A 27,591-nucleotide genomic window follows, 5' to 3' on the forward strand; every position below is an offset into this window, starting at 1 on the left:
CGAACACTCTTACCATTTGTTGTTTGGAAGACGACGAAACATGGGCGATTGGGGTTGCGCGTATGCTGCTACAGGTTGGTCGTTGTTAATGTATAATATGATATATAGTAGAGTAGGGGAAGATGGGACACCTTTTCATTCTATTTCCTCGTCCCATTTGATAGTAAACAAAGAACATTTAAAGAATTATAAAACCGTGTCCTCACGACTTACATAAACCGTTGTTAATTGTTTAAGCGCGATCAGGATATTTGGATATTATGTGCTAAAGGTGTCCTATCTTCCCCTACCCTATTATAACATGAAATATTTTATTTACTTCTTCTAATATATAATAGCAGAGATCTTAATTGTAAACACAGCATGCATTTGAATTGACTGGTCGAAAAATCGTACTAAATGTGATTTGCTTATTTTTTTGTGGTGGGACAACAACAGTCGTTATAACGCGGATGTTCTGTTTTATACACCTTGTGCCAGCTTACAAGTTACCACGTATGGTAACTCGTAAGCGTGCACGAGATGTATGAAACAGAATACCAGTGTTATAATGACTGTCGTCGCCGCAACAAAAGAATAAATAAGTTTTATTCATTCATTCATCTATTAATACAAATTAAACGGAATTATATCTTTTTAATCCTTGTATTTGTTTTAAATAAGGTATATTTAAAGTTGTTTTACTTTCAGGCAAACGCAAAAGTTGGCACTGTTGACAAAGCCGGTAGAAGCCCCTTAACGTTCAGTGTTTTATTTAAGAGGGTTAATATCTGCGAACTGTTCCTTAAAGCTGTCGACTTCGACCTGAACCAGGTAACGCTGTAATATTGATGAAGGCGATCTATGTACGACGTTAATACGTCGATAGAACGCTTGTCTGAATCAGAGGGTTACTGTTCCGAGGCTTGACGCTGCTACCTTTGTGGTCGTATGTGTCTTTGGGCAGGACCCTTAGCAGCAATTGCTCCAACCCAGTGATCACTAATGGGTTGTCCAAATTATCAGTCATAAATAAAATCAATCAATCCCAAAGTTACATACGTGGTAACTCGTAAGCGGGCATAGGTGTATGAAACAGAACACCCGTGTTATAACGACTGTTGTTGCCCCGCCATGCGAGCTTCATTAACCGTTATTCATTCTCACATTATACAGGCCGACGCCCTCGGAAACACGCCCTTACACTACGCTGCTTTGGTTGGCAACCTCAGCATCTGCTCATCGATCCTAAACGCCACCTTACGGCACAGCTTATCCATCAATGTTCGCAACAAAATCGGTCAAACTCCAGCGGGTCTTGCATTGCTGAAACATTCTACCGATTGCTACAAACTGTTTAAGAGAACGCCGAATGTAGACTTTGTATCAAAAGTAAGTAAATGGTGTTATAAATGAACAAATGTAACTTATTTAGCACCGCACAACGGGGCATGGACAGTCGTTATAACACAGGTCTTCTGTTGAAGTATCTATGATGCTACCATTGTGTATTTATTCTTAGTCAAGACACCTATTGATTAGTAAAAATGGGATATTTTATTTTTAAATAGACAATCTTACCCCATAGCCACAAGAATATACGTGGCAACTCGGAAGCGGGCATGAGTTACAGTTACCCAACTGTCGTTGCTCCGTAATTCTTCCAACACCCAATAAGATAATTTCTTTCATGTTTTACAACAAGATATTATAAAATATCGAGAATAAATTCGCAATCACAGACTCCTGATGTGATTCTTACTCGGCCGTGGATGCGAGAGCGTCAGTTCGTGGATTCTCCGGACCTGATGAGGAAAGATGCGATAATGGATGTCCTGGAGGGCACGAGGATCCATCGATCGCGACCAAGTTTCAACATTCATCAGTTTAAACGATCGCCTGACGTAGATTTTGTTTCAAAAGTAAGTACATGGTATGTGGTTGATCTTACACAAATATATGATTAAATAATTGTTTCTCTAAATGTGTGTGACTGTGAATGTAACTTGTTTACCCTGGCTTGGTGTTGTATATTTTGTGTATCGGATAATTTATAGTTTAAATAAATAAAAGTAACTTGTTTTTCCTTGGCTCTTGCATTGCGGGACACAGCACATAGGTGTTTTGTTTCTTACTTTAGACCCATTAGTGACCACTGGGTTGCAGCATTGGTTAAAAGCATGGTCGTTAGTGAAATTTACAATGGGTTGCAAATATTTAACAATGACAGGCTAACGGTGCTCTATATAGTTGGAGGAAAAATTTTATGTAAAATTTTTTCTTTAAAAATCAGTTTAGAAGAGGAACAGCCTTGCCCGCATCGAGAAAACAACGACAAAATAAAAGGAGAGCCCAGTCCTCGGAGCGTGGGAAGAAGAAGATGTCAGAAAACAAGGAAAACTCTCTTCCGGACACAGAAATCAGCTTTCCCAATGGAAAATCCTGGAGGAGCCTTCTTCCCGATTATTTAGACGTTCTTCGAGAGCAAGTGACTCCATCATACAGGCTTGCTGCGAATCCAGTTACACAAAGTGTTGACGAAGCTCTTGGTTATAATACTCAGGATAAAACACCAACACCCCCTGTTGAGGAAGATAGTGGAGGTGGGTGGGTGGGTTGTTGCATGGCCTGTGATGGACTTGAGGCTTGAAGCTGCTACCATTGTGGGCGTCAGTAGTATGAGCACTTAACCCACAAAGTTACATACATGGTGATTGACTAATTGGCACGAGGTGTATGAAACAGAACACCTGAGTTATAACGACTGTTGTTTCCCAAGCATGGCAAATTTCAAACAGATATTCATGTTTTTTTACAGAGGAAACTAACCCAATCAACCGACGTAAAAGTTGCATGCCCAGGATCGGGAACGCCAAAGTTCGTGCCGAAAGTTACGACGCATTCGCCTTCCAGGGAGGATTGGATGGGAAACGAAAGCAGCGTCGAGATTCACTGAAAAATCAAGATTTCCCGCAAGTAACAAGACGTAAAACGATAGCACGAATATCTGGGGAAGGAAACGAAAGAATAAACTTTTTAAAGGAAGCGCAGAAAGAGTCCAAGGTTCGGAATAGAAGGCTTTCCAAAGCGGTTTCACGAAAAAGTATAAGCATGTCCAGCGATTCATCTAATAGTAGCAGTGGTAGCGGAAAAATTGACGTAAAACCAAGAGTAAGCATTGCCCAAGATAGCAGGCCTGATCCTAGTGAAGCATCGGTGCAGAAAGAACCGGTTAAAACTGGGATTCTGTCGAAGAAAAAGTCGATTTTAGCTCGTGGGTTGGACAAAACTTTGTCTGATATTTCCGAGACGACTGAAGATCGTGTATTTGGGATGAACAACCAACAAACTGCACAGTTGAAAGCATGAGCTTGTATATAGTACTGTGGGGTAAGATAGACACCATTAGCACATGCTTTCCCACATTTCTTAAATGTGAGAATAAGGGGTTATAATTCTGTAAATATTTTTTGTTTACTGCTAAATGGGATGATAAAAGAGAATGAAAACATGGGTCATCTTACCTCCAAAATATGTGCAAAGTTTAAAATGCGACTTTGAGCACAATTGTTGTACAACTTAAGCTTTTTATCCGTCCACTAATGATCCCCCAGCAGTTAGCGCAAGTGTGTAGTAAATGTAGTGTTGATTTGAGGCAAAATTCAAATGAAATTCAATTTGTGAACCCTTTCTATTCTATATGGGTGAGGTCCTACAGTGAGGCATGCCATGGGACCTGGGATTTAGGCCAGAGTTGGCCCATTACCCCAAAATTGTATATGCACATTTTATTCTATATGGGTGAGATCCTACAATGTGGCATGGTATGGGACCTTGAATTTAGCCCAGAGTTGCCCATTACCCCAACATAGGCACAAAATTAAAACCTTCGTTATAATGTACCTTTGTTACTTTTTCTTTTCAAATATTGCAAACTGTGCAGTAGTATGCTAAACTGTGATCGATATTGACTTCTGTTTATTTTGCTTTTTTAGTAAATCACAAACATGCAATACTTTGTTTTAAAGCAGCAGAAACCAGTGTATTTTTATATATATATTTCTAATATATTGGTTACATAATCCATTAGTGACCACTAAGTTGGGGAAACGCAAGTTACACAGGTAATTTTTTTATCTCTGATTGACGATGCAGTTTTTCCTCTTTAGACACAAAACCAGTTGCACTGTAGAACAGCGCACATTACTTTCATACAGCACCAATATATCATGTGTATTGTATCTGCTTTCTCTCCACTTGAATGTTGAAGCTGTATTACGCAATACCTAGAGTGGCTACTACTCTAAAAGGTATAAGGCTGTAATTATTTTACTCTGCTTTCAATTGTTCATAACCCAATCTTTGGCCCATTTTTTACCCATAGCAGGTTTAAAAGACTTTTTTCCGTTTATCCCATTCTTTTGGTTGTTTCAATTATTTGACCTTAGATACTGTATTTAAATAGCTAAAGAATAAATTCTGATATGTTTACCTACACCTCAACACTGTAGAACAATGATTCCTAATATTTTTTTTGCTGCAAAACAATGATTCCTAATATTTTTTTTGCTGCATAGTGCATGTAACTTACTTTATCCTCACGTTACCGGAAAACGTTAGTTGTTATAACACGTGTATTCATACACCTCGTGCCGGCTTACTAGTTACTACGCAAATCACAGACCGATTCTCGCCCCCCTCTTTTAGAATTGCTTATATAGAGTAAACCTAACAACCTTTTGATCCAGCTTCCCCACACACCCTAGGAACAATTATCACACCCCTAGTTTTTTGTAAATCACATCATAGCGTATGATATCCTCCACACCCTGGTTAAGAAACCAAGCTATAGAACCTTATTATTAAAACCCTTTATTTATTCAAGGCAACAAAACGTCAGCAATTACACAAATCAGTGGAATGCATCAAGTTATAACAGCATTAAAGCAGCAGAAACAAATTACTTCAAAAACAATAGAGTTTTATATACCTTGATCAAACAGGTAACGTAATATTACTGTTTTGTAATAACCTACATTTGAAAACTAGTTTTACGTACGAACCATAGGTGTACAACAGAGTTAACATAGCAGCAGAAACAAATTACTTCAAAAGCATTACAGGAGTTGTCTTGATCCGAAAGATAAAGGTAGTATCAGTAACGCAATATATAAACCATAGGTGCCAAACCTGGGGTGGCAGGCCAACCATATAATTTCCGCACTGCATTAATCAGTAAACATTACAACCAATAATTTAGATTTGTTTCACAGAAATATATACGTAGGCCGGGGAAAACAGCTCCCTGGCTCCCCTGTATTTATTAAGTTTGGTGCCTAAGGTACAAACTAAGTAATAGCACTTTTTGTGGGGGGTAAATTTAAAAACGAATTTTACAAAAAGTAATATTAAAGCCATACAATTTTTGATCCAGTCAAACTGCCATACAAATATGTTGCATAAAATAGGTACCGTTGTTATTATTAACTGCTACATACACTACAATGCACCTAAAGCACTTTGTTAGTATATTGCATTCAAGTGTTTAAGTATATTTAAGGCCAGGTATTGGAAATGTACGTGCGAACATTGTAACTTCTTCCTTCAATGCTTTAACCTTTCCTATTATGACATCATCGTTATATAACTTCACTCTGAAATCCTTGAATGTAGCTTTGGGTTCAAGACTGTTTTGAATCTCCACAGTCAGTTGCACCCCCCTAGAAGTTTAAGGTTATGTTAGGATTTTTTATAAAGTTATTGACCAACCCTGGCTTATGTCTCATGTCTCCTGGCATCCCTTGGAGATTAAATGAATATTTTTAGGTATTATTGTTATTCAGATAAATGAATGTTAAATAAGTAGTAATTCGTAATCGGGCACGAGGTGTATGAAACAGAACACCCGTGTTATAACAACTGTAGTTGTCCCGCCATGCGAGGATGAGTAAGTTACATACGTGGTCACTCGTAAGCGGGCATGAGGTGTATGAAACAGAACACCCGTTTTATAATAACTGTAGCTGCTTCGCCACACAGAATAATTAAGTTACATTCATATCTACCATTACTCAGTACACAAACCTGTCAATGAAATCCGCAACCTTCTCAAAATCTTTCCCATTCAACCCCCTTGAAGTGAGAGCTGGTGAACCAAGTCTCAACCCACTTGGACGCAATGCTGCTTTATCACCTGGGCAAGTGTTCTTATTGCAAGCAACACCAATGGCTTCTAACACTTTGTCTGCCCTGTTACCATCTGTACCCTGTTGAAAGTGGGTGTGTTATAAAAAGTAGGAATAATTTCAAAATTATTGTGGTTGTATGTGTTCTTGGGCAAGACAATTACAGCAATTTCTCCAACCCAGTGGTCACTAATGGGTTGTCTAAATTATCAGCCATACATAAAAAAAATCATCCACAAAGTTACATATGTGGTAACCTGAAATCTGGCAATAGGTGTATGAAACAGAACACCTGTGTTATAACGACTGTTGTCACCCTGCGAGGATAAATAAGTTACAAACATGGTAACTTGTTCGCGGGCAAGAGGTGTATGAAACTGTTGCACACCCATGTTATTCAATAAAAACATAACAGCCGATATAAATACCACAATATATTTACCTTGCTTTTAAGGTTAACCAGTATAAGATGCGTATCTGTTCCACCAGTCACCACATCATATCCTTTGTCCATGAGGACTTTCCCCAATGTTTGTGCATTGCTTACCACCTGTGTAGAAGTCGATGTTTAAAACCAATGTATAGAGCGTAAGATCTTTGGGCAAGACACTTTAGGGCAATTGCTCCAACCCAGTGATCACCGATGTCCAAAATGTCAGACATACATAATCCAGGTACGAGGTGTATGAAACAGAACACCAGTGTTATAACAACTTCCTACTCGAGGAATAACAAGTTACTTTTATTCATAACGAGTTTTATTGCAAGGCGTTTTAAACTGCTATGCCAGCATCTCTTGCCCACAACAACATTATCTTCCACAACTGAACACTCCTACAGAATCAACCAATCACAGGCAGCCCTCCAACAAACCAATATTAATATTTAACTTACGTTCTTCTGATATTCGATAAACATGGGGGATTTTGCTTGCAACAGACACACGGCCACACCAGCAATCGCATGGTTATGGGGGCCACCCTGTAAGCCGGGGAAAACAGCTTCATTTATCGGCTTTTCAAAGTTGTACATCTCCGCAGGTTTGCCATCGGTGGCGGGTACTTTGACACCACGCCTGTAGAAGATTATACCAGCGCGTGGACCCCTGGAGGATGAAATTATGGAAGTTAATAAGGAAAGTCTGCTACATATATCTTTTTATATTTAGTTCTATATTGGTAAGGACGGAGGATCTACAGTGTGGCACGCCATGGGACCTGGGATGTGGGCTAGAGTTTGTCCAATACCCCAACACCTAAGGTGCTACAACCTATTAGTGACCACTTTGGAGTAATGTCCATTTAGTGTCTTGCCCAAAGAATAATATAAGTACCAGTATCAAGCTTTGACCCCGGTATCCTTCGGTTACAATACCAGCGCCTAAACAACAAGTCACAGCCCTAGACAAGCTACTGCTTACCAGTAAAGTTATTAACCTTTTTAAGGTCCATCACAAAAAAATAATTTCAAAACCTTTGGTGCGAAATTTTCAACATTCTCATGGAAACCCACCCATGGTATTTACCTTAGCGTCTTGTGTGTCGTGCTGGTAACTATCTGGCAATGTTCAAATGGTGAAGGGATTACACCAGTTGCTACTAAACCGCTAACATGAGCCATGTCAGCCATCACAAGTGCTTTGTTGGCATCAGCTATCTTGCGTATTCGCCTGAAAGGTAAATGAGAGAGTCTTTAGATTAAAAATTTGTATGACCCTATAACGGGGGTAACGGAAATAAGCCAACTTTGGCCTTTATTTGGGTAATGAGCAAACCCTGGAAAATCCCAGTTCCCATGGCTTGCCTCGCTGTAGGACCTCACCCATATAGAATAGAAGACCCACATAATACACATACATTGGTACATACACTAATATATTCCTTGTTTTAACATTTAATTAACCGACATGTTTATATGTTGTTGTTGGTAAAGAAATGCTGGCACAGCAGTTTCAGAAAGAAACAGCTTTCAACAAAAGGAAACACTCACTCATAATCAATGACACGCGAGTAACAACTCATGCCAGCAATAATCACTTTCGGTTTGAAAAGTTTTGCATTTTGTTCCAGTTGATCGTAATCTATAAGTCCTGTTGCAGGATTCACCTGGAAAAGTGAGGGAACAATTTAATTCAAGCAAAATCCAAAGAAATGCAACTGAATGTAACTTATTTTTTTCATGTGGAGCCACGACTGCTGTTATAACACAAAGTGTTCTGTTTCATAAACCTCGTACCCGCTTATAAATTACCCCAGATGTAACTTGGTGGGTGACTGTTTTTTTGTATGGCTAAGAGTTAGGAAAACCCACCACTAAGTTGGTAAGATGCCAACAAAGTTAGATACGTAGTAACTGGTAAGCGAGCACGAGATGTATGAAACCGAACACCCGTGTTATAACAACTGTTGTTGCCCTGCCATGAAAACAAAATTAATTTACAATCACCTCACCATCCACATAACTTACCTTATATGGCATCGACTCAAAGAAAATGGAGGTCGCTGATATTTTCTTCTTCTCGGTCATGAAGCCATGAGTAAGATGGCCGCCATCGGGGAGGTCCAACCCCATTATACGACCGTGGGGCTCAACAATGGCTGGGGGGAAGATACAAAGATTATTCAATGTATAGTACTAAAAAAAGTCACACATGTTAAACACCTTGTGCGAGCTTACGAGTTACCATGTATATTACTTTGAGGGTGATTATTTTTATTTTTTTTATGCATGGCTGATAATTTGGACAACCCATTAGTGAACACTGGGTTGGAGCAATTGCCGTTAAGTGTCTTCCCCAAGGACACAAACGCCCACAATGGTAGCACCGTCGAGCCTTGAACCCATAACCTCTGGGCCACAGGCAGGTGCGCTAACCACTATGCCACCGCGTGGCAACTTAAACATACAAGCATGTTATATAACACACTTTCTTACAAACCTGTTAAAACAGCAAAGTTTGCTGGTGAGCCTGAGTAGGGCTGTACATTAACACCCCATTCTTCAGGGTTGAGTTTGAAAACTTCCAAAGCTCTTTTCTGGCAAAGTCGCTCCAGTTCATCAATGTTTTCTGTTCCTCCATAATATCTGGAACATGTTTTACTATTTATGCAAGATTAACATTAAGGGTAGTTTCTACTTAAATAAACAACTAACCAGTTACCTTGTACGTAACTTTGTAGGTGATTGTTTTTATGTATGTCTGACAATTTAGAAAACCCATTAGTGACCACTGAGTTGGAGCAATCGCCGTTAAGTGTCTTGCCCAATGACACATACGCCCACAATGGTAGCAGCGTCGTGCCTTGAACCCATAACCTCTGGGCAGCTGGGCTAGAAGCAGGCGCGCTAACCAGTAACCACAGCGCCAGACATACACATTTACATAAGTTCGTTATGTATTCGCCGTGGTTGATATAATTTTAACAAAAACTATTCCATAAATCATAACCGTATTCTTACCTTACGCCTGGATATCCTTCCGAGTATTTATTATTCAAGCAGGACCCTAAAGCTTCCAAAACTGCCCCACTGGTAAAATTCTCCGACGCTATTAATTCAAGTCCATCTCTCTGCCGTTCTTTCTCATTTCTGATAATTCTGTAGATTTCAGGATCATTTTCTTCAAGCGGTTGCTCCAACCATGCAGACTCCTTAGTTTCGGTCGGTTTTGTATCTCCACAAGACATGTTTTTAAACCAATACGACACAGATACCGCATACGCAGATATCTAACGACTGAGGCAAACTTATCGGCGCAAGCCTTTTTATAAGCGCGTATCTTTTTCCCTTTTTCGTAGCGTTTTCTAGTGTAATACAAATCCGTATTTAAATCTATCATTTACGTTGAAAGAGTAAAATAAAGTTTTTACACTCTAATTAGACATAATGTATACTTTAAAAACCGTATTTACACGATGAAATTGGAATTATAAGGTGTATATAAAGTATTTAAAAGGCTAGATTTTAGTTTGGTAATCACTGTTACTATGAAACCAGTCGACTGGAAAATCAAAACAAACTTTCCCGCGAAATTTACAAGTAGCAAAATATGAGGACATCGAAAAGTTGGTGAGTTTTAATAGAGTTACTATCTAGTATCTACTAATTTATTGAGTATACTATATTAAGTTAGAAGCGTGATATTATTGTTTATGTTTTAGGTATGGGCCTTTATTTTATACTTTTCCTAAAGTGAATAAATAAATGAATGTAACCTGTTCATCCGATCGTGGCAGTGCAACGACAGTCGTTATAACACGGGTGTTATGTTTTGCCCTTACAAAATTAATGTTATTTTGTGTTGTATAAATAAAAATGCAACAATGCATTTTTTTCTTAGATCCAACCAATGGAACACCCAAGCAGCAAGCTGCAATCGGTTTTGCCTCTACATAAAATCTTCTATTCAAAAGTTTCATTCAATGACAAAAACAATCAAGACATTTTTCCCACCAGTCACATTCTTATGAAATTATCAAAAAGCAAAACTGCGTCAAGAGATTTGGTCCGACATATTTTTAAAGACCAAAATATGGAAAATGAAAATGAAAAAAAAAGAGCCAGGGAAACAGATGGAGGAATACAGGGACCTGTGTCTAAAAAAAGATGTGTAATTGATGGTACGGATGCTGCTACTTTAAAAACTGAACTTGCAACTGAGTTTGATGGATCTAAACTAAAACAAACTGATGCAATACCGATGGTTAAGCAGGCAAATCAGAAAGTTCCAGCCAAAAATGATTCTTCTCCTGCTAAAAGTATTTTCTCTTCAAGTTTTGCTCAAGTTTTTAGCATGGCGCACACAATCAAGTTAGAGAATCCTTCCCATGAGTGCGGTGCTTCACAACCCTTCATAGAAAGTGTATCAGATAGTAAACCAACCCAAAAGTTGAAAGCAAAACGCAAACAGAAACCAAACTTGCCAAGACGTCTACGAAAATGCATCCCACTTTGTTACAATATATTAAAGAAGACAGACAACCGGAAACTATTCAGCTGCCTTAGTTATTACACTAAGTTTATTTCTCCATTTGAAAGATCTTTTGCAAAGAAGAATTTAAATCTTCTGATGGAATTATCTACGAAAGAACTCACAGAACATATTTCGAAGATGTTACAACATTACACACCAACTCATCAGGTTCGATTTATTTATTTTATTCATATTCCCAGTGTAGTGGTTTGAGCCCTCACCTCTAGACCAGAGGAAATGGGTTCAATTCTTGAAGCTGCTACCATTGTGGGTGTATGTGTCCTTTGGCAAGACACTATTACCCTTTTTGCATGGTAAAAAGTTAATACGAATAGCGATCCGTGTTAACTTTGTTTTTGCGAGTACTTACGCACATAAAAGTGGGTATTAAGGGCAATTGCTCCAACCTAGTGGCCACTAATGGGCCGTCCAAGTTAATATTTACAAAATATAAAAATAGACCAGGTTTATATCCTATAATTTATACAAGTTACAAGAAGATGGGAAATACAACGAAAAGAAAAGTATTTCTATTTCTGAATATTTTTTCCAGGTTTTCTTATTTCTACGATCAGCCATAAAGAAAACGTTTCCCATTCATTTAATTTGGGGAACAAAACACAACCGTTCAGTTTTCCTTAAAAACCTGGAAAGGTTTCTTTCCTGCCGTCGGTTTGATAAAGTAACGGTTGCTGACTTTACCAGGGGTATGGTGGTGGGTGACTTACCTTGGCTCATGGGTGGGTGTGTGTTTAGAACATTATTTAGAATATTTGTTGGTTTATTTTATTTTATTCTTTATGGGTGAGGTCTTTGTCAAGGACCTGGGATTTTTATTTGGCCCATTACCCCAATACCCTGAAAGACCAGTGTCATGACACCGCATCGCAGTCGGACGCGTAATATTGGCACCATTTTTTATCCTCGTGTGCTTACGAGTTACCATACTTTTCAACTTTGTGAATGATTTTTATTTGATATGGCTTACAATTTGGACAACTCAGTATTTAGTTTATTTATATTAAATTTGAATAATGCAACTTATTTATCCTCGCATGGTGGGGCAATGACAGTCATTATAACATGGGTGTTCTGTTTTATACGCCTTGTGCCTGCTTACAAGTTATTACTTAATTAAATAAGGTAAACATTCATTTTTACAGTAACGGGTTTGCTTTAATCTACCCAAGTGTATTCAATATATAGGCAACGACACAAGTTATAATCTGTTAAGATTTTTCCAATGGATGATTGAAGAATATATATTTGTTGTTTTAAGCGGTTCCTTCTATATAACAGAAAACAGCAACTTCAAAAACAGGTAATAGTTGATACATTTGCAGATTTTTTTATTGATCTAAACTAATAAGCAAATGTGTCTTTGGGCAAGACGCTTAACAGGAATTGCTCCAACCCAGTGGTCAGTATTGTTTGTCTTAATTGTGAGGCACGAGGTGTATAAAACAGAACACACGTGTTATGGTGGCCTCACTACCCGAGGATAAACAAGTTACAATTATTCATTTGTTCAAAAGGACTTAATTAGTACTAATTTTTCAGATTGTTCTTCTACCACAAGAAAATGTGGGCGGAGATAGTTGCGTACGGGGTTGCGTTGCTGTTAAAGCAAAACCGCTGGGCCGTTCCACCCATTGCAGATGATACCAAACGTCCATATTTCTCCGTGAGGTTTTGTCCCAAAGTTAACGGGTTGCGACCGATCATGAGGTTGAGGAACGCCGACAAGATGGCTGACATGGTGGGTAAAGGTGGGATAAACTGTCTGGTTCGTAGCTCAGTGGTTAGTACTGCTGTCTAACCAGGATTCAAGGCTCGTCGCTGCTACTATTGTAGATGTATTTGTTTTTGGATAAGACACTTTACGGCAATTGCTCCGACCCATTGGTCACTAATGAGTTGTCCATGTTGTTAGCCACATATAAAAATATGAAAAAAAAACAAAATAATACCCACAAAGTAACATACATATACTTGGTAACTCGTAAGCTGACATGAGGTGTTTGAACATCCGTGTAATAACGACTGTTTTCCAGCCATGCGAAAATAAATTAGGTAACATACGTACGTTCATGCAGGTCCCATTCGAAGTAATTGCTTCTGTGTTGAAATTGGTTTGTAGTAAAGTCCCCCAAGCCACCGGGTTTGCCACACAACATCGTGCTCATATTTACAATGGGTGGAAACAATTTGTTCTTTCATTGGCTGGGATACCTGGACGAAAAAAATTATTCTTTGTGAAGGTCAAGTTTAATGTTTATAATGAGTTATTTTTAAATGAAAGTCTGTTCGGTCATGTGATTGTACCAACACTCACCAAGTGATTGTAACAAAACTTATAAAATTGCAATTTTTTTCCAAAGCCAAAAGTTTGCGATTCTACCCCAACGCTTCATACCGATATCATCTGTTTGTACCAAAACTGTAAAAACGCGATTTTTTGCCAAATCAAAAAAAAATTGGGATTCTGTCATCGCTTAATAGTAGTATCATGTGTATCGGTTGAACGCCTATGGTTAAAACAGAAGTACGATAAAGTGCGTGACGATTACACCCTACAAACAGTATAATTTAATAAACTATTTAATTAATTAACATTAAACTTTTATTTTGACGAAATTCCCCAAGAGCTTTTAGAAAAAAACATTTGTAATATGTCTGGCAACTTCAATATTTAACATGTTTTTGTTGTTGTTGTTGTGCAAATATATTTCATCTTACTTTTAAATTCTTAGATGGATATTCACCGATGTTTTGACAGCATACCAGTTGTTAAGCTTATACAGATTGTTGAAAGTTTGCTTGACAGGTAAAGTAGGATTCTTAAATTAATATCTAATCTATTTATAAGTTATAACTGTAATGTATGGGCCAACTCTGGCCCAGGACCCATGGCGTGCCTCACTGTAGGGCCTCACACATATAGAATAGAATGTGCATACACATGTTTGGACAGCATACCAGTTGTTAAGCTTATACAGGGTTGAAAGTTTGCTTGACAGGTAAAGTAGGATTCTTAAATTAATATCTAATCTATTTATAAGTTATAACTGTAATGTATGGGCCAACTCTGGCCCAGGACCCATGGCGTGCCTCACTGTAGGGCCTCACACATATAGAATAGAATGTGCATACAATGTTTGGGTAATGGACCAACTCTAGTCTAAATCCCAGGTCCCATGGCGTGCCTCACTGTAGGACCTCACCCATATAGAATAGAATGTGCATACAATGTTTGGGTAATGGACCAACTCTAGTCTAAATCCCAGGTCCCATGGAGTGCCTCACTGTGGGACCTCACCCATATAGAATAGAATGTGCATACAATGTTTGGGTAATGGACCAACTCTAGTCTAAATCCCAGGTCCCATGGAGTGCCTCACTGTGGGACCTCACCTATATAGAATAGAATGTGCATATACAATGTTTGGGTAATGGACCAACTCTAGTCTAAATCCCAGGTCCCATGGCGTGCCTCACTGTGGGACCTCACCCATATAGAATAGAATGTGCACAACAGTGTCAAAACAGAATCTATGTGTTTAGTAGCACTTGGTGCATTCTGTTATGATGCAACAAGAATTCCCCAATAATATGAGTGCTGGTTCATGGACCGGATATTGTTTAAGAGATTCCTAACTTTATTTACTTAAGAATTTATGTCTAAACTGATAATTCAATCATGATTGACCTTTATGTTATACAGGAGTGGTGAAGTTGATTTAACTTCGGCTACAAAGGTGAGATATCTTGTGTTGTATTATCCCATGTGTTATGGACACGCCTCCGAGCACACCCACGACAGAAAGGCAATGGCATGCCTTAGTCACATGACTTGCGCAATGTGCCGCAGTCAGCGTGGTTTATTATTTGTGTAGCATTGCATGCCTTAGCTATATATACGTGTGTGCTCGCCTTAGTTTTCATTCTACAATTTGGCGTCTCAATACAAACCCAAGAACACAACATCATGTTAACTGTATGATGGGTTGAGTAGCATGTTTATCTGCTGCCATATATGGCACAGTGGTGGGGGCGACCAGGAAAACAGGTTCAAGGCTCATCGCTGCTACCATTGTGGACGTATGTGTCCTTGGGCAAGACACTTAAAAGCAATTGCTCCAACCTAGTGGTCGCTAATGGGTCGTCTAATTTATCAGTTATTCATTCAAGTTTGTGTTGGGTTTAGCTGCCATGTTTAAAAGAAATCTGCACTGACAGGCTGTTCTAAAATATGCTTTACACAACTATACAGCTTTTGCTTTCTATTTTTAACATGTTATTTTACATTTACACCAATATCTCTTTACAGGGCAAGCTAAATTGCAAAGTGAAGCACTGCACTCACTGTATTCTCACCACTTTGAAGTATTTTCTCAACAAAGTAACGTTATCTGTCCTATCTAAGGTAAAGGATGTATTGATTCTGCTATTTAATATTCATCCACTTTTCAATTAATTTGCTTTTGGTTTTCATGTTGGTGTCAGACTTGGTACAAACGCACGTCACACTTTTTACCCATAGCGTGTTTTATTGGCTGTCGTTTTGCTGTTGATTTCCTTTTCTTCGTTGTTTTAGTGCATTGATCTTCGTTATCATTTTCAAAGAGATGAACTAATTATGTTATGTTACTTCATCCCAGTTCCATCTGTTTTCAAAATTTGTAGAATTCGTTTAATATTTTGATTTTTAATATTTGTAGAAATTTGTGAAACTGCATGGAATACCGCAAGGTTGGGAATTATCCAACTTACTTTGCGACATTTTCTACGGACATATGGAACAACAACATTTAATAAACGCACTGGGTCCAATTGATAACGGCAAGTTTTGTTTGTAAGCAATAAAAAAAGTGTCGAATTAATGTGTTTTAAATAAAAAAAATTTTAAAACTTTTTTTAACTTATTGCTCGTTGTATATATTGTAATGATTCAGTTTTGAACACACGCGAAACACGAAAGAGAACGGAAGAAGAAGGCAAATGAAAAGGGGCGTTTCGCATACACACACAGGATCAATGCTACTACAAAATATTTTTTAAACTATCGCTTAATTACAATACTAAAATTCATATTAAACAACAGTGAATAAAAAATGCTTGAGTAAAGGGTTTAATAAATAAAGTCGCTGCTAAAAACACGAATTTACAGTTGATGTTGCAAATATTTACCAAATATTAATTTACATCTTACAGAACCTCACCTAATACTCAGGTACGTGGACGACTATCTATTTGTTACAACAAGCAGAGATAAAGCCATTGCATTTCTTAAGTAAGAATATTATATTTTAAACTCATTAAAAAATTCTCTATTTTAGAATTCCTACCCTTTTATTTGGGTGACTTAGGCAAGATTTGGCCCATTACCCCAACAACCAGACTACTTTATCCTTGCATGGCAGGGCAATGGCAGTCGTTATTAAACGGGTGTTCTGTTTCGTACACCTCGTGCCCGCTTATGAGTTACCACATATGTAAATTGCCGTTCTGAATTGTCCAATTTTATGAGAACTATAACAGGGACAGAATTCATAACAATTATTTTAGCAATGCTTATATGATGTAACACTCTATACAGGTTGATGCACAGCGATGATTTCAAGGAATATGGATTCATCGTAAACACCAAGAAAACTTGCACCAACTTTGCCTCATATTGTTCTCAGCAATTGGAAGGTAATGGAAGAGGATAAACAAGTTACACACGTGGTAACTCATAAGCGGGCATGAAGTGTATGAAACAGAACACCCGTGTTAACAACTGTCGTTTTCCAGCCATGTTTGGATAAATAAGTTATATATGTGGTAACTCTTAGATGTATGAAACAGAACACCCGTGTTATTCAACTGTTGTTGCGTTGTGAGAATAACCACACCTTAATATGATTTTATTTCATGTTGGGTTTACTAATCACGCTTTTATTTAACACTTTTATTAAAGTAGTTTTTACCCATAGTGCGTTTTAACGACTGTTGTTTTGCTGCTAATTCCTTTCTTTTCGTTGTTTTTATAAATTTAATCTTCGCTATCGTATTCGAAGAGATAAACACAGTTAAACCTTAGCTTGTTAAAAACTTGTTTTAAACCAAAGTTACCCCCGCACGACACCCCACAGACCTACAAGAGCAAGATACTTTTCCATGGTTTGGATATTTATTCCCTGCCTGTTTAAACATGGGGAGGAAACAACTGAAACAAACAGGTTGGCTAGCTTGGTTTGGCGAATAAAGTTTAGGTATATTGGATCTTATTACACAAATATAAAATAAAAGTTTTGTGCAAGAAAATGAATATTTTATATCCCCGCATGAATGTGGAGTAATTGTCCAACTATGGTCCTTTATATTTTAGACCAATACATGAAGTACTTTGTGTGAAACTAGGCATACTCTCCAACCATAGCAACCCATGGAGTTTCTTATACCCCCAGTTTGGAAAGCCCTGTATTTTAGTTTATTCTACATGGGTAAGGTCCTACAAGGTGGCGCTTCATTAGGCATGAGATTCAAACAAAAATTGTTAAGACTTTTGGCCTTGTATACAGTTTTTAATTCCAGGAAAAGTATCATGATATTTATAGAATAGTAATAGGAATTAGGTTTGTTACAACAAGACAATATAAAGTTATTATTCCATTTATTACATTTACATTCCAGGAACGCACAACTTTGGGGGTGTTTCAGTTGATTTATCTGCCTACCAATCCACAAAACGCATCAGGGATTTTATATCCGTACAATCGCCAGGAACTTATAATTATTTCCAACAAATCCGGAGGAATTTAACTCGTCGTGTCACTGAGATATGTTTTGATCCACAGGTGAACTTGTTTTAAACAAAGATATTCTGTAGCTTAAAGGTGGCTATATTGTGTATTTGGGGTAATAGGCCAACTCTGGGCTTAACTGTTTTTAATGGGAGTCTTATTTTGGTATGCCCTAAGTTTCATTTAAAGTTCAAGATAAATACAACTTGAGCCTAAATCTCAAGTCCCATGGCATGCCACGTTGTAGGGCCTTACCCATATAGAATAGAATGTTCATTTACAATGTTGGGGTAATGGACCAACTCTAGACCAAACACCAGGTCTTATGACATGCCTTGCTGAGCCTCACCTATATAGAATTGATTATGTGCAGTTGTGTACATTACATTATCCTATCATTGCAACACCCAGGCTACAACCCATTAGTGGCCACCGGGTTGAAGTAATGTGCATTAAGTGTCTTGACCAAGGACACATACTGATACACTTATCAGAATTGAGAACTCAACCCCTAACCGTTTGGTTTCATACAAGCACCTAACCACTAAGTCAAGGTATCATATGTACAGTATCTTACTGGTTACAGTTCTTCATTTAATTCACCTTCCTTTACATAAGGAATCTTTAACTTTGATTTTATAAATCAACAAAATCCAACTATTTGATTCATTCAGATAAACGGTAAAATGAGAATATATCGGAATCTGTATGAACTTGCCATGCTGGGTTCAATACAGATGGTTGCTCATCAAGTGCATGAGGGCCAACCATGGTTGATTGGGAATCCATGGCATTTTAGAAGCAATATTAAACAGGTGGCGAATGCAGTATTAGCGAGAATTCAGAGGGTTTTTAAAAGTAAATAAAGTTTGTTAAGTAAATAACTGTGTTATTGTAAGGTAGTAAATGCTTGTGACTTTAGTTTTGTTGCATAGAGTTTATTGCCTCTTCTATCTTATAAAGAATAGGCCTATACAAATATTGAAAAATAAAATATTTTTTTTAGTGAAGATGATTTTAATTTTTAATGTTTGAAATGAAAATTACATCATACGTATGTGTTGTTATGCTTGTTTTGAAAAGAAAATCCATATTGAATGCACCTAACAGGATCATTCTTCAGGTAAACACTTTCTCACAAGACCATTAGTCAGATGGTTGTTCTACAAAGCTTTCAAAACTAAAATGAAACAACATTCTAATCATAAAGCTGCCTTGCCCGTTCTACAAACGGGTGAGCACAGAATAAAGTAGTTTGCGTTGAAACTATTTATATAACTAAGCGTTGAATGAATATAACTTATTTATCCTCGCATGATGGGACAGCTTTGCCATAGAACTTGGTGGTCACTAATGGGTTGTACAAATTGTCACTCATACAGAAAAACAATCAGTTAAATATGTGGTAACTTGTAAACTAGTGTATGAAACAGAACACCCGTATTATAAGTTTATAACGACCGTCAATGCCCGCCTCGCGAGGATCAACGAGTTACATATGTGGTAACTCGTAAGCAGGCACGAGGTTTATGAAACAGAACACTCGTATTATAAGTTTATAACGACCGTCAATGCCCGCCTCGCGAGGATCAACAAGTTACATATGTGGTAACTCGTAAGCAGGCACGAGGTTTATGAAACAGAACACTCGTATTATAACGACCGTCAATCCCCACCTCGTGAGGATGAACAAGTTACATTTATTCAGTTTTCGCACAATATAAAACCATAATCTATAAACAACATCCACAGGCATCAACCAGTGTGTCCACCAATTATGTGAGGTTGGGGAATGGGACAATGTTCGTCCTTATCTACAAAGGGCAGTTGGAATGTTCCCGGTTCATTATCGTAAAGTAAACTGTGGGTCATAAAACAAAGCCCTGCATTATAATTCAATCTATCACGGGCTCCGTAGGCGCCAAACCTGGGGTGGCAGGGTGGGCAGGCCTTCTCTGGTATAGTGGTTTTTATTTGTGGTTATTGGTCCGACTATAGCGTAGTCATGAAAGCAGACCAACCCCAGAACTATTCCTGCCTCCTTTACTTTCATTGGGAGCATGGCACCAATGTTTATGAAACACAGGCAAATAGTATGCAACAGTTCTGTCTTTATAATAACTTGAACAAAAACCAAACCTTGAAAATGTTTCACGAATAATAAAGTGTTCTTATACACCATGCACAAGGCATAACATTGTTAACTATACTACAAACATCACTTTAATCACAAACAATACATCAATGCAAACATGGCCTAATCGAAACATAATATTATTTAAGCAGAGCGGGGTGTTTACTAATGACATAAAGCAATTAAGGTGCATCTAGGAATTTACAAAGTGGCTCCAACAGTATTTAAAAAATTTTTTTTTGCGCCGTGTGAAAGCCAGATGCAAGGCAATGATAGATATTTTGTGACTTATTATTCACAAAAAGGGGCCCAGACTGCCCTGAATATGCCCCGCAAGCAACTAATATACATTTAATTTATTTAACTGAATCGACTTTCAATTATTGTCTCACAAAAGCTATTAGTTGCGCTTATGTAGCAGTGTGGATTTTATAAATTTCAGGGAGTTGCGACAATAAATGTTGTAACTGTAAAAAATCTGTATTTTAAAGAATATTTTACGGAAAATTATTTCATATTTTGGAAATTCAATGGGTTGTGGACTTGCTTCAAGCCCTAAATTTCCAGGGTGAGCCTGCATACCCTGCACCATATAATTCCATACCATCATGCATCTAATATATATTTGCAAGTCCCGCCGATTTACGAGCTTTTTGGATAACAGCGCGCAACATAAACTGTTGGCGCGACAACGAACGTACGTGTTTGAGAAATGTATCGACATCAAGCACGTCCTTACGTAGTGCTTCCCCTAGATAGTATATTGTGTCTTCAAGTGCTTGCTCCTCAGCGAATGAAGTCACAATCTGTCGATATACCGGTGTCGTTGCCATCACTATGTCATCCACATCAAGATCGTCTTGTTTTTTCTCAGTTAGTTCGATTTCTTGCTTTGCTTCTTCGTTTTTCTGCTCCAACATTATAATATTGGCGTCCGCTTCATCTATTTCAAGCTGTAGCTTCTTGATAATCGTTTGAAGCCTCTCTTGGCCTCCTTTCAGTTCAGAACCCACTTGTTTAAGCTGTGAGTTTTCGGCTTCAGCTTGCGAGAGAGTTTCTTTTAGTCTTAGTTTTAGCCGGTCGTTTGCCGCAGATCGTAGCGACGCCTTTATCATGTTCTCGTCTAAGCTTTGATCTTTCTGCTGCATAGGTTGTACTACGGGCTGGTGGGGTTGTGGGGGGTAAGGAGAGGTATTGACAGGTGGGTAGCCTGGCTGCGGGGGGTAGCCGGGGTATCCTGGGGTGTTGGTGGCAGGGTAAGGTGTGGGTTGTTGTGATGGCATTGCAGGGGGGTACGGGGACATTACATTTGGTTGGTAGTTTGTAGTGGGAGGGCCTTGAGCCGTGTACCCGGGGGTTGGGTAAGGGGTTCGGTTTTGTGCAGGGTATGGTTGCGGGGGTCTTTGTGGTGGCCCACTTGGTTTAGCAAATACTGGCGGCTCTTCACCAAACATAGCAACCAAGACTTGGGTGAGACCAATAAGGGTGTGGCGGTGCGGTGTCCATTCGTTTAAATAGGGCAAATACACACGACCGTTTGCATCTACGTGTTTACCTTGTTTCACCTGCATGTTACTTGTTGGTTTAACAAAACACAGTGGTGGTAGTTGGGGGTGGGATTCTTGGAGCCATATTGCTATGGGAATATTATATGTTGTGCCTTTGTAATTGACAGGTATTGTACCACATAAACTCATGAGGTTTTTCGTGGAGCCGTCATTGTAGATAAACCGGTCCATTTTCGGCTGCAAATCTTTATAATGGTGCATCAAACTCAAAGCATCTTTTTTGGCCAAATCCAGCTGTGTGTACTTGCCTTGCATCTGTGACTTGAGGTACGCACTGTATTGTTGCTGGGACATTCTAGACATTGTTAGTTACTTGTGTATGTTCAGTTTTTTTTAAATAAAAGATATTTCTAAAAGAAACAACTAAATTATTAAACCGAATACGAATATGTACATGATATACAATAATTCAGAAATTCACATAAGTATAGTTATTTATAGTTGTTGTTTTATGTTACTGACTTGCTACAAGCAGTTAATTAACAAGTATAAAAAAAAGGTTTATACTTACGAACAAAACACAAACTCTTATGACTTATGCTATCATGGGTGTGGAAATGCGCGGTAACTATACATTGCGTTATACTTGTCGCGAAATAATACAACGTTAAACAAATTCTGTATAAATTTAAAACACGGTAAATAACAAATTCTACAAATATTTTAATTTTTTAAATAAAAAGAATACGACTGTACAGAAATATGGTTTCTTTAAGCTATTAAACAATGCGGGACCAAATTCGTAATCAAAAATGCCAGCTGTTTTTTAGAAGTACTTTGGGTAAATCATGACTATTTGTTTTTTATTTACAAAATAGTTACTGTGCCAGTTAAAACAAATTAAGAAGATAAAACGGGAAAACATAAAATTGTAAGTCACACTAGATTATAAAATATAACTTAACATATTCTTATTTATGTTAGTGTATAAAATTTCGTTGTATTATTATCGTTCTTGATTTTTTACAACATTTTCAGTTTCACGGTCGTAATTTCGCATTGTAGTTTTTCAATTTTAACCGTCAGTTCTAATAATTGTATTTTCATATCTTTTTGGCTTTCTTTAATCGTCTGCAATTCAGTTTCCAGTCCCAGAAGAGCATCTTCCGAATATTTTGCCTTTTTCTTCTTGTTTTTGTTCTCTCCTAAATTCTCTTCTTCTGTTGAGTTTTCATTCACAGAACATTCATCTGCATCTGGTCCCATACTAAATATGTCAGTTCCCACCTCCTTTATTTCATTTTGAAATTTCTGGATTATTTTGTCTATGCTCTCTTGGCCTACTTTAAATTCCGATGGTATTTTCCTCTTTTCTGTTTCGTTTTGCTTCAACAAAAGCATGTTACTGCACGCTTGTTGTTTAATAGAGTTTGATGCAACTAAAGGTGTGTCTTGTTGTTTTGCTTGTTGCCCAAATATTGGTCTGTCGTCAGTGGTTGCGCATGTGGTATAATAAGGCTCCAAAGGGAAGGAGGCCCAAAGGTCTATTAATTGTTCGGTTGACGATTGATTGCAGTTTTCGCGTTTTGGTGAATTAGGGGCAGAATGTGAAAAACACGGCTGTGACGCGATATTGATCAATGTACGGGTGACTGGTTTGCTGCATAACGGTGGCTCTTGTGAAAATATGACTTGTAGAATCTCAACCAGCCCTTCAAGTGTGTGAGTTTGTGGTTTCCATTCATTTAAATACGGCAAATACACACGACCGTTTGCATCTACGTGTTTACCTTGTTTCACCTGCATGTTACTTGTTGGTTTAACAAAACACAGTGGTGGTAGTTGGGGGTGGGATTCTTGGAGCCATATTGCTATGGGAATATTATATGTTGTGCCTTTGTAATTGACAGGTATTGTACCAGAGACACTAATGAGTTCCTTCACAGTTCCATTACTGTAATAATACTTATCCATGGTTGGCTTTAAATGCCTGAACACCTTCAATAGGTGCAGTATATCGTTCTTTGCTTCTTTCATATTTGTGTACTTGCCTCTCATTTTTGAATCGAGGTGGAAATCATACTTAACGGCCATTTTGCAATTTGGTTTCTTAAATTTTACCCTTAAAAATCAAAGCATCTGTAATTCGAAATAACTTGATTTAAAAGCATTTTTCCATTTTGTTTAACTAAAAGTATAGTAACACATGTCACATGTATAATTATACTTTATTGTTATATATATATATACACTTTAAAGGGCTTTGGGTAATGGGAAAATCCTGGTCTAAGCCCTGGATCCCATGGCATTGCTGTGTGACCTCACCCACAGAGAATAAAATAAAACTTGACACCGCAATAATTTCACCTCTCACTTTTTACTTGTAGGTTCTTTTAAATATCTTCTACACTTGTAGATACTTCATACTATATTACCTGGGTTTCAGATACAGTGCTTCATATAACAACTGGCTTGTCTAAATTAAACTTATGCGGAAGTAAAACTAGCATGCTGCAAATTATTGCCAAGCACCTCAAGGAAAGTAAACAGGACGAGGAAGTTACTTTATAGAAAAGCCACACATTGTTTCCATGCATTGTTTAAATGTTCTGTTTTAGGGCATAGGGAACCTCATTGATTAATGTGGTGAATGCAATATACTTTGGCTCTGCTTGTTTGTATAGACACCTAACAGCAGGGTAAAAGATGGGGTGACATTGTTAAATTAATGTATGAGCTACTATATTTAATACAACTGATTTTCTCATACAGATAATTTCTATGTAATAGTACTATAGTAGTATATATATATATATATGTTAAGTTAATGTTGTAAGTGCAACAGCCAGGCAAGATGTCACGCAACAAAAAAGACAGGAATAACCTCATGAATATGGTAAGAATATAAATAATATGCCTCTATTTTATTAATTTGAATAACAATACAAAACTGTCAGTCATACATTGAAAAATCAAAAAAATCACACACAAAGTTACGTAACTGGTAACTCGTAAGCAGGCACGAGGTGTATGAAACAGAACACCCCTGTTATAACGACTGTTATTACCCCACCATACAAGGATAAACAAGTTACATACATCCATATACACACCAGATGGGATACGGAGGCGATTCAGACGACGACAGCGCCGACTTTGAGGCCGAACTTGCAGCTGTGATGGGGGGAGGTGCGGGGCCGAGTAAAAAGGCAAAGAAGCCAGCTCCAAAATGTAAGTTGATATTGTTGATGGGGTTGGGTTTTTTTGTTCAAATTATCCTTTAATAAAACCATATTTTTCCAACTTCAGTATTAGATTGGTCAATCATTGATGCGCAAGTGGAAGCTTCAATGAAAGACGATGACGATGAAATGGACGACGATATAAATGCTGCCGATGAAAATGAATTCATGGTAATTTATGACTGGAGTTATGCCCAACTATCCCTGCACCCCTGGAAACTCTGGTTACTCACTTTGTGTGTCTTAGTTTTTGTTTCCTGTTTTCCATTTTTTTGTCCTCTGTGCAGTGGTTTACAACACATTTTTAGATATCAAGAAAAGCTAAATAAATTCATGGTAATATTATGGTTGTAAAAATAGGCGGCAACCTTTATAAGTTACATTCATGGTAACTTATAAAGTTACCCCACCCCCCCTTGGGACAATACCCTCTTTTTGCTTATGGTAACAAGTTTTGTGTCCTCTTGTTTTGGTCAAAATCCAAAATTATTTGTTTGGTTGTAGTTGTACCCCCTATACCCCCCCTGGCTGCGCCACTCGGTACAAACTACAAACTATTCCTGCATTTTAAACACTTTTACCTGTAGTTACACATTTTATGTATGCCTGCTTGTTGGTATTACAGTAAAACCAATATTATTTACAAAAAAAACAAAGAATTCATTCTATGGTTGTTTAATTTTCCTCACTGCAGCAGTAGTTTACAACCCATTTTCAAAGAATATAAAGCGATATGATCTACAGTTGATAAAGGCCATGTGTTTTCCTTTTGCTCTGTAAATGTTTTCTGCAAGTTGCAATATTCTAAATATACATAGGAATTATTTAGTAATATGAAATATTTAAGTCACAAAAGCCAAGCTTTATATTTTACTTTTAATTACAGTCAGAACTAAACGACTTGATAGAAGAAGAGCCCTCTCTCCTCCACCCTGGAGCTACCCAGGGTGGGAATCGATCCCCGAGCCCCCAACCTTCACAACCTGGAGGTGTATTGGAGCAATTAAAGTCAAGAAAATCAATGTACGAGCTGGCTGTCAAGAATGCACAAAGTAAAGGGGAATCTGCTAAGGTAGGGATAAGTTTTTGTAATTTCAAATGTTTAGGCTGATAAAGTTGGTAGGGAATAGTCATCATTATCACCCTGCTAAGGTACATCCTTGTAAAACTGATAACTTATTGGTTTGCCGAATAACGACTAACAGCAGGGTGAAAGCTTGTTCACATTAAACTCGGGTGCTGTAACATGATATCACCCCTGTTTAAAAAGTTTGGGAGACATGTCAACACACATCTTGGCATAGGAGTATCATACAATACCTTTTTAGAAATATAATAAAATACCTATGTAAACCCTTGTATGGAACCTTATAGATTAAATGTCCCCCCATACCCCTTGGCCCTTACATCCCCCTATACCCCCAGGTACGAAGGTTACAACGAGGTTCCAAAACACTCGATGGTTTGATTCGATCAGCGAAAGCGGGAAAGCCAATTAAAGAGGATGACATACCCCCTGTGGTAGCTACAGGGCAACCCCCTTCAAGTGACCCCACACCCCAACCTCAACAACAGTCACCCCTTATTGATATATCTCCCCCACAAACCCCTACACAACCCCCGATTACCCCTACGAAGGTTATAAGGCCAGCCCCACCCCTACCAACACCTTCTCCAATCACCCCTAAAGTAACTCCACCCCCTAAAGTGACCCCACCCCCAGAAAATACCACTGAATCTAAAATGAACACAGACTCTGTCAATTTCCTTGAAACCAGGAAGCACGAATACAAAACAACTGCCCTCAAAGCTAAGCATGAAGGAGATAAAGAAACTGCAATCAAATACCTGAGGCTGCTTAAGGTGAAAACTTTAATAAAAAATAATATATATATATATATATTGTAGTGATATATATTAATATTTTAAATTTTATACATTACTGAATTTGGTTTAGTTTTTGAAACCTAAATGTTTGAAAGGAAAGTTGTGTCTTAGATAACAATGGTGTTTCATACTCCTAAATGATAATAAAATAAAAATAATTTTTAAATGTGTCTTGACTCTTTCAATTACGGTAGCGAAAATTGAAAACAAAGCAACGCTTCACGTTGTTTTCTTTCCCAATGCTTAATTTTAATTTTTGCATCCCATATCAGCTATGTGATGCTGAGATAGAAGCTGCTAAAGCTGGTAAACAAGTCAACCATGGTAGTTTCCCAGCTGCAAATACAACATCATCAGGTAAGCATAGTGACAACAGTTTCTTAATCTTGTGTACTTGTGTATACAAGGCATTGGAAAATGGTTGTTAATAATGTTTATTTACTAGTAGTGTCAAAGGGATCCAGTTAAAGCTGCCTGGGGATGGCATTTTATTTTACTCTAATCTTTGAAACAGAGCTGACATATCTTTTAGCACGGTTTTACACCTAAAACAGATTTTACCCTGCTGTTAGGTGTCTATACAAACAAGTAGAGCCAAAGTATATTGCATTCACCACATTAATCAATGAGGTTGCCTATGTTTGACAACTATGAGTGTAACTGTATTTTAACAATGTCACCCCAGATTTTACCCTGCTGTTGGGTGTCTATACAAACAAGCAGAGCCAAAGTATATTGCATTCACCACATTAATCAATGAGGTTGCCTATGTTTGACAACTATGAGTGTAACTGTATTTTAACAATGTCACCCCAGATTTTACCCTGCTGTTGGGTGTCTATACAAACAAGCAGAAGCAAAGTATATTGCATTCAGCACATTAATCAATGAGGTTG

At 37.8% G+C, this 27,591-nt stretch overlaps 5 protein-coding genes across 8 annotated transcripts in view; 3 read left to right on the forward strand and 2 right to left on the reverse strand.

Moving 5' to 3' along the window:
* Positions 1 to 6: 6 nt before the first annotated feature.
* On the forward strand, positions 7 to 4,149 carry LOC100182300 (ankyrin repeat domain-containing protein 55-like). Its single transcript, XM_026838003.1, has 6 exons — positions 7 to 74; positions 691 to 813; positions 1,156 to 1,371; positions 1,722 to 1,901; positions 2,273 to 2,582; positions 2,798 to 4,149. The coding sequence occupies exons 1-6, from the start codon at positions 63 to 65 to the stop codon at positions 3,346 to 3,348; spliced, it is 1,392 nt and encodes a 463-aa protein (XP_026693804.1). The 5' UTR covers positions 7 to 62; the 3' UTR covers positions 3,349 to 4,149.
* Positions 4,150 to 4,834: 685 nt separating this feature from the next.
* LOC100187164 (serine hydroxymethyltransferase, cytosolic) lies at positions 4,835 to 9,909 on the reverse strand. The gene is made up of 9 exons (XM_002127197.5): positions 9,624 to 9,909; positions 9,103 to 9,248; positions 8,631 to 8,761; positions 8,154 to 8,269; positions 7,690 to 7,833; positions 7,059 to 7,269; positions 6,607 to 6,714; positions 6,064 to 6,245; positions 4,835 to 5,699 (listed from the first exon to the last, which is right to left on the reverse strand). The coding sequence occupies exons 1-9, from the start codon at positions 9,848 to 9,850 to the stop codon at positions 5,525 to 5,527; spliced, it is 1,440 nt and encodes a 479-aa protein (XP_002127233.1). The 5' UTR covers positions 9,851 to 9,909; the 3' UTR covers positions 4,835 to 5,524.
* Positions 9,910 to 10,150: 241 nt separating this feature from the next.
* LOC100187276 (telomerase reverse transcriptase-like) lies at positions 10,151 to 20,180 on the forward strand. The gene is given in 18 exon segments (XM_009859112.3): positions 10,151 to 10,204; positions 10,206 to 10,232; positions 10,504 to 11,304; positions 11,690 to 11,876; positions 12,343 to 12,457; positions 12,697 to 12,895; positions 13,233 to 13,397; positions 13,890 to 13,963; positions 14,861 to 14,894; positions 15,467 to 15,562; positions 15,858 to 15,978; positions 16,351 to 16,429; positions 16,736 to 16,833; positions 17,274 to 17,360; positions 17,815 to 17,978; positions 18,599 to 18,782; positions 19,048 to 19,158; positions 19,677 to 20,180. Coding segments are annotated over 18 exon segments (2,718 nt in total). The 3' UTR covers positions 19,799 to 20,180.
* On the reverse strand, positions 20,069 to 23,734 carry LOC104265386 (tumor susceptibility gene 101 protein-like). Of its 2 annotated transcripts, XM_026838009.1 has the most exons (2): positions 23,312 to 23,734; positions 20,072 to 21,568 (listed from the first exon to the last, which is right to left on the reverse strand). In XM_026838009.1, the coding sequence occupies exons 1-2, from the start codon at positions 23,658 to 23,660 to the stop codon at positions 20,673 to 20,675; spliced, it is 1,245 nt and encodes a 414-aa protein (XP_026693810.1). In that variant the 5' UTR covers positions 23,661 to 23,734; the 3' UTR covers positions 20,072 to 20,672. The 2 variants fall into 2 exon arrangements, with proteins under 2 accessions (XP_002127340.1, XP_026693810.1); XM_002127304.5 differs by lacking the exon at positions 23,312 to 23,734 and having other exon boundaries at positions 20,069 to 23,272.
* Positions 23,735 to 24,336: 602 nt separating this feature from the next.
* The window catches only part of LOC100178072 (coiled-coil and C2 domain-containing protein 1-like), a 13,671-nt gene continuing 10,416 nt past the window's right edge, over positions 24,337 to 27,591 (forward strand). For all 3 annotated transcript variants that reach the window (XM_026838005.1, XM_026838006.1, XM_026838007.1), the window contains exons 1-6: positions 24,337 to 24,462; positions 24,683 to 24,797; positions 24,876 to 24,979; positions 25,695 to 25,880; positions 26,234 to 26,671; positions 26,968 to 27,052. In XM_026838005.1, coding sequence (XP_026693806.1) covers positions 24,421 to 24,462; positions 24,683 to 24,797; positions 24,876 to 24,979; positions 25,695 to 25,880; positions 26,234 to 26,671; positions 26,968 to 27,052 — 970 coding nt within the window. In that variant the 5' untranslated portion in view covers positions 24,337 to 24,420. The remainder of the gene's footprint in view (positions 24,463 to 24,682; positions 24,798 to 24,875; positions 24,980 to 25,694; positions 25,881 to 26,233; positions 26,672 to 26,967; positions 27,053 to 27,591) is intronic.

Source organism: Ciona intestinalis, unplaced genomic scaffold, assembly GCF_000224145.3.
Source record: "Ciona intestinalis unplaced genomic scaffold, KH HT000048.1, whole genome shotgun sequence".
Taxonomy (NCBI): domain Eukaryota; kingdom Metazoa; phylum Chordata; class Ascidiacea; order Phlebobranchia; family Cionidae; genus Ciona; species Ciona intestinalis.